Raw genomic sequence first — 12,819 nt, 5'->3', positions numbered from 1 at the left:
TGTTCAGCTCGACTGTTCTTTCTGCGACCTACCGCGGTCGAATCAAATCGCCCTGCAGCTGAAGGAGTGCACAGTGGAAATGTTCGCCGCTCGCAGTGTGTGTCAACGCTGCGATCTGCTCAACCCTAGGCCTATTCCCACAGTTCATCGCCGACGGACGAGCGACTCTAAAAGAAATCGCCGACGGACGAGCGACTCTAAAAGAAATCGCCGAAGTTCTCGCTATGCACTGGACATTATGGTCATGAATTTCATTCTGCGATAGCATTCATAAAAGGTGCCCTTTCCACGGGACGACTGACGGAGGCTCCGTGATCGAATTTGGCTACGCACTCGTACTCGTAGCCTCTGTACCCCGCAGAAAAGCGCGCTTGACAAGGCAGCTATGGTTTGGTTTAATCTGAAATAAAATGATTGGACACTTTTTCTTTTTCAATATTTCTTTCCAGGAGCATGGTGCGCCATAAGCACGCGGGATTCTACGGCTCTAACAAATTTAACCAAGATCATGGGCGGTGTTCACTGGAAAACGTATCGCACAACTAAATTCGGTCCGAGCAGGTCATTTTTAGCGTACGCGATACTATTGCGTATTGCGTACGTAAGATCCAGCAACGCTATACTAAAACTGTCTATTAATTACCCGAGTACCTCAAGAGTTCTCAATGGTATAATCGGCTGAACGTTTCCCAGCAATCCAATCCTCTAAATCGGATCTGCCAGATCCGGGAGCGTCACCAAATCTGAGCTAGAGGAACAATGCGCCAGCCGAATGCTCGGCAACCTTTCCGAGCGGCCCGAGCGGCGACACGGAACCGCAAACCGAAGACAACTTTCGAAACCGCTCCACTGCCATGGCTCAAGCTACCGCCCGACACGAAAAGTTTAGCCAATACCATTAATTCATCCAGCGGCTCCGTCGCATGTCCGCACGCCCGTATAAAAAATGGCTGCCTTCAATATGGACGCTCGCTTCCGCTGCTGTTCTTCGTCAAGCGCCGAGCATCTCCTGTAGACACTGCTTAGCAGAGCGGGGTCAGTGTGCCATCCAAACGCGGCGGCGTCCGACCCTAAACCTCTCACTCGCATAAAATTATTCCTCTTTCAACTCAAGAGTGGAAGTGGAATGAGTCACGTGACCGTCCTCTGGCATGCTCTCCCGCTGCTCTCACTTTGAAGTCAGTGCGCCTCACAATGCCGCGAGTCAGAGGACGGCGCGATCCGAAAATTTGAGAGTGCCCTGAAGCAACCTGTTGAATATACGTAAAGCGCGCGACTTCGACCAGGTAAATGAGCATTGGTTTTTCAGAGCGCTCTCAAAGATTGAAAATTGACCAACGAAATCTACCATCAGACTCTTGGAGATCTTCGACGAGACAGCTTCGAAGCCTCAATGATATGCCGTCATATGGGCTTGTCGAATGCCGGTGGACTTTATTTAGGACGAAATGTAAATACTACTGCGCGAAGCTCCCCTTAATGAACATCAGATTGCAAGAGCCTGCTGTGGCTGTAAACGACGCGAGACGCTGCCCAGAAGGCCGTCCAAACGTCGGAACTTCTTTATCATACCTTGATCCCACGCGACTCACCACTCTCCCCCCCCCCCTCTCCCTCCTTTTAGAGAAAATAAATTGATCAACTTGAGCATGACGAAAACCCCGAGACTGTAATACGACATATACGCTAGACAAAGCTGCGTTTGAGACCTTCCAGTGTATGTGTCGTTTCTACCCACAGTCTCCAGGCTTGTGCCTTGACTAATATTCACCAGCTCGCTTCCGCTCTCTTGTTTAGTTTGTTAATCACCATCCATTTTACTAAGATTCAAAATTAGGCAACGTAAACGGATGAATGATTTTGTCGACAAACAACATTAATCTAGCCAGTTTCAAAGGCCATTAATGAAGACATGGCACTGCGACTCAAATAAAGATTAATTGATACCACAGTGCACAGTCATGACGCTTTTGAGGTTGCTATCACCGCTGTTCTTTTAAACGTATGCTATCAGCGAATTGTTTTCTTGTGACATCGGACAGCTAGTTCGTAGGTAGAAATTAACGTTCAAATGTACCATTTGTTTTATGACGCAGGTAATCTGGTTTTTTTCAGATGACATAACTTTTATATATCACGTATAACATATGGTTCTTACTGTGCATGAAGCAGTAGCATTACACGAACGCACGTAGGCATGATGCTTATCACAAATAGACCTTTCCGGAAATATGTGGTGCCCCCAGCGTCTGCTTTACGCAGTGCGACGCTCAGATTTGCGGCACGTGAAATTACCCAAGAAGCGAAGACGAAGTTGACGTTGCTTAAACAGTTTGTCCTTTCAGAACACAGAGAAGGCGGACGGAAAGCAGAACAGAGTATGGGTGACAACCTTCTTTTTCGTTCGCCTAATTTTTGCGTGTCTTCTCAGCTCCTAACGGCGCACATCCAAACTGCCTTGCTGCAAGGTCTCCTTGGATTTTCCGGAAAGGTCTATTGAAATGAACAGCGGCAGCGATTGAAACGAGAATATACCTATTACTAATACCCGTGACGCACGGGCAACTCGAATGCCATTTACAACGAATGACATTTGAGCGGACGGCCAATCAGCGCGCGAAACTCCGGGCGTAGCGCATTCCACGCGCGACAGATTGCGAGCTGATTTGCCGATCACACAAATGTGATTCGTTGTAAATGGCATTCGAGTTGCCCGTGTGGCACGAGTGTAAGTTACCCAAGCATCAAGAAGAGTGTAGGGATTGGTGTTTAACACGCCACACGTGTTGGCCTCAGGAGTAGTTACTTTTCTAAAGCAAATGCCTAAAACAAATTGCATCTTGCACGCGCGTTCGTCAACGCGTTATTTTGGTTATTTACTTCAAATTTTTGTTCGAGGAAGGCGTGCGCGTGTGGCGTGTGGAACACCAATCCCTGCATTCTCCTTGATGCTTTGGTAATTAAGTAATAGGTCTAAAAGTGGCATCATTACTGACCGAGCATTGTTAGCCATGCCTCCTGCTATCTAACGATCCGGTACCGTTTGTATACTAAAGGATAAATAGAAATAATAAACAAGACAAAACGAAGGCGTGCTAGTGGTGTAGATTCGTGCGCGAAATTAACTGAAATTTTGCAAATTTGATTCTCATATTCATACAATTATTTAGTCAGCTACGTGGTTCGCGGCTAAAATAAATTATAATGCACGTTAAATATACGTATAAAGATTCCTCGCAACGCAAACATGCACCCGTGATGATGACGCCAATGAAGGTTTCAAACTAATTGCTATCTGAATCAATATCGACTGTTCTAAAGATTATCATCCAACAAATATAATTTCGTATTTGCGGGTTTTGAGGTATATAGAGAAAGGCAAATGTCATGAGAAGTGCAATATGAGATGTGCTATATAGGTAGGAAAGTTGCCACCTAATGCCTGAGGTCGTGAAGGGAATGATAAAAAGTTCTACAAACTGAAAAAGAAATGGCTTTCGTCCTGTGGTTCCGAAACGTACCCTTTGCTGGTCTATTGTCTTTGCTACGCGGTTTATTGAAAACGAAATGTAGCAGTTCATCCTGGCAAGAAAACCCTCGTAAAGACGAAAAAAGAATTTAAACTCTGTGAGATGGCGCTGTTTATAAGTTGCAACAATCTCAAAGTACACGGCTTGTTTGTCGCCAACACAGAACGCTGTTTTTTGACAAGAACTTTTTTGTCGATTGCTTATAACTTTTTTATTAAAGCTGCATCGTTTGTCCCCAAATATCAGCGGCATAGTTTCAGTCATATTTCATACGTTGTGTATTTATGTGTTGCAAAAACAGCTGGAGGGTGCATTAGTACCTACATGAAAGGGAAAAGCTGAAAGCGTCCGTCTGCGGACAAACCAGTGGAAAGAGAAGCGAGCCGCGTTGAGAGGAGTGGAGTAGTGAAGGACAATGGGGAAGGTGACGTCACAGGGCGGAAGCTAATGCGCGCGCGAGAAACCGATGAACAGCGAAAGCAGCTTGAGGCAGCGGATGCCGCAGCTAAGAGTGGAATACGGGCGACCGAGATAGAGTGCAAGCAGCGCCTAGCTCGGCTGGTGGAAATGCGGCGCAAGAAGCGGCAAACCGACGCGGGTCTGCGTGCGACAAAGGCTGGGGCGAAGCGGGCTCGGCGAGCCCACTTCGCCAGAAAAATGAAAAGGAAGTTCCATAAGTGGATCTTTAAGACCCTGTCAGACTGAGGCAAAATGACGGCAACAACAACACAAAACGTTGTCCAACAGTCGGGCAACTTGTTGCTCGCTCCCCGTGTTGTCCGGAAAACCTGTCACATTCGCGGCAGCAGCAGCACAACATGGACGACAACGAAAGTGTTGCCTCGGTATGACAGGTTTCGGCAACAAAAACAGCAGCAACTTGCGTTGGAAACGTGTGTTGCCCTAATCGCTGGCTGAGCGAATTTCGGGCCGGCAACACAACTCAGATAGCTTTGATGGCAGAGCTAGTCCCCTATCAATAACGTCTTACTCAAATAAATTCTTGAAAAACGTTATTTAACAATAATTAAGGCTGAAATGCAACTAAAATAAATTTATGAAGGTTTGGTACTGCGTGATTACGGAAATCGATGGTCGAAATCGACACAGCTATGGTAGTGAACGTACAGACGGGTGTTGAAATTAGAACCGCCGAGAGACCAGCTCACATTACTGCTAGTAAAATAAAATGGTATGTCTACTCACCCGTTGGTAAAATATAAAAAAAAATAATCCATAAAAGAAAATATTAAAAAGTTGATGCATTGAAATGACCATTTTGACTATGATTGTTAATGCTTGGAGCTTAGAAACATCAGCTACCTGACACCTGATTTGTTTTAAAAAAAATGCCCCGGACGTTTTGGGGAATGAGGCGATCACATAGCAGGCGATAGGCGGATGAAAGGCGTTGACAAATAGTTACTCCACCGATTGTTATGAAGGCCTATCGTTTCGGTGTCGCCGTTTTGAAGCACTGTCCGTTCATCTCAACACCACGCTACAGAAGACGCTTTTGAGTACTGCCGGTACTAACTCAATTTTACAGTAGAAATAGGTATTGCAGACAGAAAGAACCGGACAGAAACACTTCATACGGTGGTGTAAATCCCGAACATATATCAGCGATCTCATTTTCCTCGGTTAGGGCTATCTGCTTTGTCAGCGAATGAAGTACATTTTGATCAAATAAACCGCGAAAAATAGTTCCCGCGTCAAGTTTTCTAGTCACAGTCACTGGATGACGTCGTATTGCGGTAATTTCCGGCCAACCGAACGCACTAACACTTTGTAGACCCACATTTCTAGTGATTCCGTGTCTCACACGGACGAAGGTAAACGATCAAGGTAGCGGAGTGTTCCCCATGTTGTCCCCGCCGTCAGCGCGATGCGACAGGGTGATCAGCCAACAAATCGGCCAACACGGTTGTCAGGCGGCAGCAGCATGTTGCCCGACTGTTGCTGTTGCCACTACGTGAGAGAGTCGTCGGCAACACGATTTTGTCGTGTTGCCGGATAGGCTTGTCCAACTGTTGCTTCAGTGCGACGTGGCCTTTAGGGAATGCATTAGTATGAGCCTAGGGAAGTGCCACGCACTGTCACCCTTTGGGAAACGCTAACACTGATTCGGGAACGGAGTCAAAAAGAAGAAGAAAAATTATGAGGAAGGAACAGAGAAAGTCAAAAGAGAAAAGTGATGGAATTCGCGCTAGCGCTTCTGAAAAGGGGACGTGTGAGGCGTTTCCCAATGGTCATGCTTACGCATTTCCGAAAGCCGGGGTTACACCGCTTATATATCATACAAAAGACAGCCTTCTGCGAACAGATTCAGTTACGAGCGACCACGAGATCCGTGCTTCGAATGGTGCATGACAATGAGTTCAAGGAGAAAACTTGGCACACGGTATTCCAACCATGAATATTGCGGTGACTAAAGTTTGCAGAGCGTCGTCTCTATGATGTATCAGTAGTGTGACCCCGGCTTGAGGATCACCCAATGAATCTTTCTTTAATTCGAAAGACCATTTTGTTTTATAAACGCGTCTGCACGTTTTATGTCGGTCTGGGACTATTAATGAAAACATATACAAACTATAATTATGAGAAAAAAATATTCTTAGAAGGTTTGCGACATGACGTAAATAAAGACATGCCTAAGTTCCAAACATTTAAAGATTAATATTATCATTTGAAAGTTCACCAATGCTGAGAATAATTACCGGTTTCTCCGCATCCTGCATTCCTTATCTGTGACATTAATTGTGAAAACTCTGTGGAACTTTCTATGTATAAAATTGACGTAATTGCTTTTCCAGTTTGATCACTCACGATATATGTGTGTTAAAAATGTTAATTACTATTAATCTTCTTGGCCACTTCATCCCGTATCAACCACAGGTGTCCATAGCTAGGCAAATAAGGCGGAATTCGGGTCTTATTCTTCCACTTTTTGCACACGTAGTCATAGAAATCATCACATGGATCTGCTGATGCGTTAATAGCACCACTAAGCTCTAAACCTGTAGAAATTTTAAATACGATTATTATCCCAGAGATCTGATAAGAGCATCCGTTCACTAATCAAGTGCGTTCGTACCCAGTCTCATACAGTCAGCGGTCTTGCAGACATCGTCCTCTCCTGGAAGAAGGAAGCCAACCAGTTTTGCTTTTTAGCCAATTTTTCCAGTACCATTGGAAGGTGAAAAAAATGTGTTAGTTAATGTAGGTTACATGTTCCTGGGAAATTTGTTTTATCGCCATGCGAAACCACAAAGCACCCAACACACTCTGTTTCACCACAAGGGTAAGCGAAACTGAGGCTGAGCACAAGTAAGTTGTTACGAACGACTTTTTTCAGTTCGTGAGCGTGCCCGCACATCACGTCCGCTCAAAACATTTCACTCTCTCTTGCAGCCTCTCCTTTCGCACTTATGGCTAAGCAGAGTATACGTTGGAAATTCATAAATATTTTTTTTTTATATTGGTGGATAATCATTATCAAAGTTTAGTGTGTCACCAATGACTCTACGTTGATTGCCTTGGTGTGCACTAGGAAAATAGTACAATAATATTTCTGGCATAATTTTATCTTCCCCTCAGTTTCGGCTGGCGTGTTCTCGATATTACTTCTGACGCATAAATTATTTGTAGCGCCCACGTGGAAACACTCGTTTCCGACCTCATGACACCAAAAAATGAGTTATAAAAAATAGCGATGCAAAACAAAGACACCTCCACTTATTTGTCGCCTCTAAAGTAAGCGCTTGAGCTATTTATGTGAAGAACACAGAACGTGTTTACAGGGTGTATGTCATTCAAAAAGCGCTACACTCAAGTGTAAGGCTGTTACACCTAGTCAACATGAAGGCGAGGCATACAAGCACAAAAAAAACATATAGAAGCATACATATTTGTAATTATTTATACTTCATAATTGCCGTCATTTACCATGCGGCGCAGCGGAAATGGCACCCCGCACCGAGTGATCGTCAACCCACATCTGAGCTTGGCAGTAATAGAACGCAAACTGAAGCGTATGAAGCTGGACAAAGGACGACTAGGTTGAGCTTGCGGTATGGGGCGATTGTTTGCGGCGCGAAACTGGCTTTTAAAAGCGTAGCTCCACACGTGATCTCATGACCGTCAAGGGTCCTGAATAAATCTAAACTCGTAGGGATCGTCATCATCGTAACACTTTGATTATGATAGAAAATAAGATAATGAATATAAGTGGTTGTCAAGCAAATAAACTTTAAAACCAGCCAAACTAGCTCTCTTGCGGATTTGCTTTGCAGACCTTTGTGTCCTTGGACGCAGAAGCATCACTTTAAATTGCAAACCACCAAAGCACCTGTGCCATTGTTACAAATGTTTAAAATGTGAAAGGAAATGCAGACGTGTTGGAATTAGGACTGGGCATAGATTGCAATATTGATCTTCAGGCATATTATCTAAAAAGTGGCAAAACTAATTTCTTTCACTGTTCCTTGCTATATTATGAGTGGCGTACCTCATTTATCTTATTCGAAACTCTCCACCCACCGAGTAGCAAAGGCAAATTGGGGGTGGGGGTGGGGCAGGGTGAGGAAGAGGGGGGGGGGGGGGTGCATCTGGCATGTCTTAGCATAGGATTAAAGATTAATTTCGACTATCTTGAATCATTTGCCATCCAATCGAAATCCTGGTCACACGGCGCCTTCTTCGCAATAACCCTCCACTGGATTTCAATAAATATTTTAAGCTAATATTTTAACTTTATATTATTTCTAAATTTAGGTCATAGAAAATGCTAAATAGCTTTATCCTGGAACAAAACAGTGCTAACTCGTAAAATAATAACAGGTCTTTTTTTAATTTGTTTACGAAATTTTATACTCGGAACCCAACCCTTTAACCAGTGAAAAATAATTGGGATCAAAGTATTATCAAATTAATCGGAAGGTTAATAAATCAATTGCGCAGCCGTAGTTTGAATGGCTATAGTGATGTAAGTCTTTTCTTTTTATTGTTTAAGCAACGCACGGACGTGGTAAAATCAAGTAGAACATCTCTAAAGAACCCTAAATGAATGGAATCGGTTTTTATTTAGACACCATAGGTCTAGAGTAACAAGGAAAAAAGCAGATTGATTCTATGGAACTTTACGAGTCGTAGCAGAAGTTGAAACAAGAAACTTAGCTTCTCGAGGGGCATTAAGAAACTGTCTTTGTCGAAACGTCCGGTGTCACTTTTAGCCGTTCATAAGGTCTCTAAATATTTTAGCTTTTTTGTAAGCATCCTGTAGTGGCATGTGGATAGATTATACTTCTGCAGAATTGGGATAATCGCCAGGGGCAGCGAACCTATCAGAGGACATTAGCTTCGAGCTTGACATGACTCAGGATTAAATCTACAACTAATTTTGTAGGTTTCATTCACACCCAATGCATTTGAATATGACCAAGTACCAGCTTTCAGTCGCACTATTACGCCACGGAAGTTTAGAATGTACAATACACGTTGTTGTAGTTGTCGTCATTTTTTTTACGAGTAGAAATAAGGAGATATACAGCATTCATGATTTATGCTAGCTTGCCCAAGAAATGTTAGCCGACATCATTTCTTATATTTTCTCGCCTTAGTAAACACAGCAATCAAACCTGTAATGTAGTAGTGTACAAGTTTTTGTCTTGATAATGAGCACAAAGCTGTAACTTTTAACAGCGGCGATATTAAGAAAAGTACATCATTAGAAAATATAATATTTAGTTTGGCCAAACTATATTTTGACATTCTGTAGCCTGACGCCATGCACATTGACGGCCAAGTGTAACGCTACGATGCGATCGCCCATCTTTGACGACTCTGGCGCTATTTCATGAGCTACGGATTCATCCGGCCATTTTTCAACTACAGTTTTACTTCCCAATCCCGTTTAGCCATTTCACCTCGCTCTGCGAATAACCGATTCCCGTGTTGGTATCACTCATCATCGTCGTGGCTCCGTTGCGCATCGGTAAGTATTTTGGTTGCTATACAACAGGGGTGGCCAAGCTGCGGCTCTTCGCGTGTTAAAGTGCGGAAGGCGGCTCCATCCCTAATCCCCCCCCCTCTCCCCCGCCTCCCTCCCGGTCACACGAGCGCTTCCCCAAAAAGAAAAATGGAACGTGTTTTAAATCGAAAGACAGGCTGCGGATTGGTTGTCTTGTGCTACTGCTACCTCGTGTACAGTTGGACTGCTTTTGACTCGGATAGATTGAAAGTAGTTCGAGTTTCGTTCATTGCTGTCGACAAAAATTTGACCCCCCCCCCCCCCCCCCCCCCGGGCCTCTTAGAAGTTCCGTGGTTCTGTTTGCGACTCTTAGGACGGGTCAGCCTGGATACTCCTGCTATACAATATACACGGCCGAATTTATAGCATCAAGTAAATTCATCGTGGCACGCAGTCATTCGAAAAGTTAAAGAGAAACGTTCTTGGACGCTGAAATTAATTGTTTTATTTTGTAACGCTCCAATTTTCAATTTTGAAAGTAGATCATTTTATTGATGTAAGGCCGCAAACCGTCATGCGTTGAAGTTTTAATTATGCATACATATCATTTAAAACTTGACATTACATGTATGACAATATTTATAACGTTAAGCAAAATTGACACTTTCGCATAATGTCGTGGCTTTTCGCGTCTTATGAATGCCGGTGTAAGTAAACTACGGATGATCTAATAGATGTCGGTCTTGATACAGCCCTATAACAAAAGTTGCAATGCCCGCTTCGTTTTCTTTTCTTTCTAACCTTCACGTCAACCCCCCATCAAGATCTGTCTATACAAACCGTCTGCCACTGTTTACTAAATATTCTTCTTCGACTAATCGCTTTCCTCGGAGCTTCATTTCGCGAAACAAATCGCTCAATGACTAAGGCCATAGTCAAAATTATTGTTCATGACTGTCAACAAAAAAACAAAGGGTACACTGATTTGAACTCTGAATTTTGTTAATGAGCCGGGCTTCTAGTTTACACAAAAATATTGTTTTTGCCTACAAAAATAATTATTTGGAAAATCCAGAAAGATGTAATATAGTGATATTTGCAATTTCTTGAACTACATAAATTATTGGGCTAAAAGAAGTGATAATATTCGCATTTTATTTTTGCAAACCTTTGTGATTGAACTCCTGATGGATTGTGAAATAACTTAACCAGTTACAGAAATTAAATGGTACAGCTACTTGAAAATTAATACGCAATACCTTTGGTTTCAGCAGTCGTCGAGCAGATTAGAGCTGACATAATGAAGATCCGTGCTGTCGTCCAGCAATTCATGGTCCACCCTTCTGTTCAGGACTGGTGTAGAATCAAATATCGAATATTCGGGGAAGAGCGTTCCTTCGTTTTCAAGGACTGATTAGAAGTTAGAAAGAAATCCACTAAAATGTAGCGACTTCTTAATAGGCTTGACACTTCTGTTAATGTTTCAGCACCAACGTCGTATAAAACATGAACTCACCTTTGCGCCTGCTACAGTCCCAAAGCGTAGTAACAGAACGAAATTCACTTCGTCCTCAAAAGACCTCTTCTGAGTCCAACTCTTCTTTTCACTTTTTTATGCCAGAACGTTTAAGACTGATAAAAAAAAATTACTTCTCACCACCTGCAATAATATCCGGTTTCACGCTGTTAGGAAGATGTAGTCAAAGCTCAGGACTCAGCATTTTGCTTTTTTATAGCTTCTAATGTTGTTAATTGTTTATATTTATTTTGTTTTAATTGCGGTACTTCCGGCTGATATTCGACAAATGTTTTTCCTAATTATTCTTTTCCAATTTGTCCACTTTCTTTTGCCTTAAAAAGAGAAATGACACGAGGATTTGTGAAATTCTGCAACTCCGAGATGTCACAGGAAGTCTAGTAGCATTTGGTATAGTGTTACAATTCACTATTTTGGTAGTGCGTTCTTGGTGAATGAGCCGACGCCACACTGCCAGTGTAGCAACGACGTGGCTGAAAGGACAACGTCGTCTTCTAAGCGTCATTGTTGGCAGGGCTTGCGGATGTCTTAATGCGCACAATGTGGAAATCTATCTAAAGAAATGCGAAAACTGAATGGTAAATATTTAAAAAATGCTATTACCTTCGTCGCAAATTATTGTAATTGTTCTGGCCTCTGATAGTAGCTTTCCGTCAGTATTGCAATTGCAGCATGACCGATAAATATATTCATTGGGAACTTAATGAACACATTTTAGTAATTTAGTCGGCTTACCTTGACGGTTATTCCGTCATCCGAACCTGACAAGTAGATGTCGAAGACGGCGCCCGTCAAACTTTCACCTTATTTTATTTTCTAGAACCATCTTCCAAGAAAAATCAAACACCTTGAACATTTTTTTTATTAGAACGTAACAAAAAAGCTTTGTAGTAAGACTTTTTTTTTACAATCTTTGTATGTTTGGTAGTAGATATGGATATTTTATGACAAATAAAAGCAAGAGAAGCCAAAAAAAAACACTATCGATGACTGTTTTTTCATTGCTTTTTCCTTTTAGTTATAAACGCGGTACGAAGTTTAAAACGTTTCTTTTCCGCTTTTGTAAACGAAGGCTCGAGCGCGCGCTTAACATGAAGTTCAATTTTAGCTACTTTAAACTACAAAATTAAAAGTAAAATATTACCTATTTCAATTACACGGACAGTGCTGGCAAAATCGCCGAACACTACTCTACCCAAAGCATTTGATTGGGGATTTTAACGAGCAGTCCTCTCTATCAAAATAATACGCTATGTGAGACGTGGCGCAGTAATTTTAAGTATAAAATTATGTATATATTTTTTGCTTTTGTTTTCTTCTTGGGGGGGGGGGTGGAGGGAGGCATTGCAATATTTTTTTCAAAATCCCTCTGCGCATACAATCTGACTGCGAAAGGCATCCGCCTCGACTAAATTACTCTGCTAATGCGCAGTTCCTACTCGAGTTCCACAGCGCCGGTTCACACGCAGCGGAAGGATGGTGCGAAAAGGTATGAGTTCCCTCCGGCTCCAGAAGGTTGCCCAGTCGAAATAGATGGTTGTCACCCCCGATGCATTGACGTCCAGGGCTAGAACGTAGTGCCGCGGACCATCGGTACCTTGCCCGGTAGAGCTTCCTGCCATCGCCCTTATCGTGTACTTAAAAAACGTAATCGTCTACTTCAAAATCTTAATTAAAAAAACCGTTTGCATTTTTTTAATTTTGCACCGCGCTATCTACGGCATGTTAGAAAGCACCATTCTCCTTTTTTATGAATTGCTATGTATCTTATGAAAGCTCTC

The 12,819-nt window shown here is 42.7% G+C and overlaps 1 protein-coding gene across 1 annotated transcript in view; it reads right to left on the bottom strand.

The window, feature by feature from the left end:
• The window catches only part of LOC121833979 (neprilysin-11-like), a gene marked incomplete at its 3' end in the record, with an annotated part of 30,280 nt that extends 19,225 nt beyond the window's left edge, over positions 1–11,055 (bottom strand). The window contains exons 1-4 of the mRNA XM_042287710.1: positions 11,014–11,055; positions 10,761–10,911; positions 6,628–6,669; positions 6,389–6,550 (exon numbers count right to left, since the gene is read on the bottom strand). Of these exons, the coding sequence (XP_042143644.1) occupies positions 6,389–6,550; positions 6,628–6,669; positions 10,761–10,833 (277 nt within the window). The remainder of the gene's footprint in view (positions 1–6,388; positions 6,551–6,627; positions 6,670–10,760; positions 10,912–11,013) is intronic.
• Positions 11,056–12,819: the final 1,764 nt, after the last annotated feature.

Source organism: Ixodes scapularis, unplaced genomic scaffold (assembly GCF_016920785.2).
Source record: "Ixodes scapularis isolate PalLabHiFi unplaced genomic scaffold, ASM1692078v2 ptg000236l_1___fragment_1__unscaffolded, whole genome shotgun sequence".
NCBI classification, from domain to species: Eukaryota; Metazoa; Arthropoda; class Arachnida; order Ixodida; family Ixodidae; genus Ixodes; species Ixodes scapularis.
The sequence above is the reverse complement of the archived record's forward strand: the minus strand, read 5'-3'. Positions and strand labels throughout refer to the sequence as shown.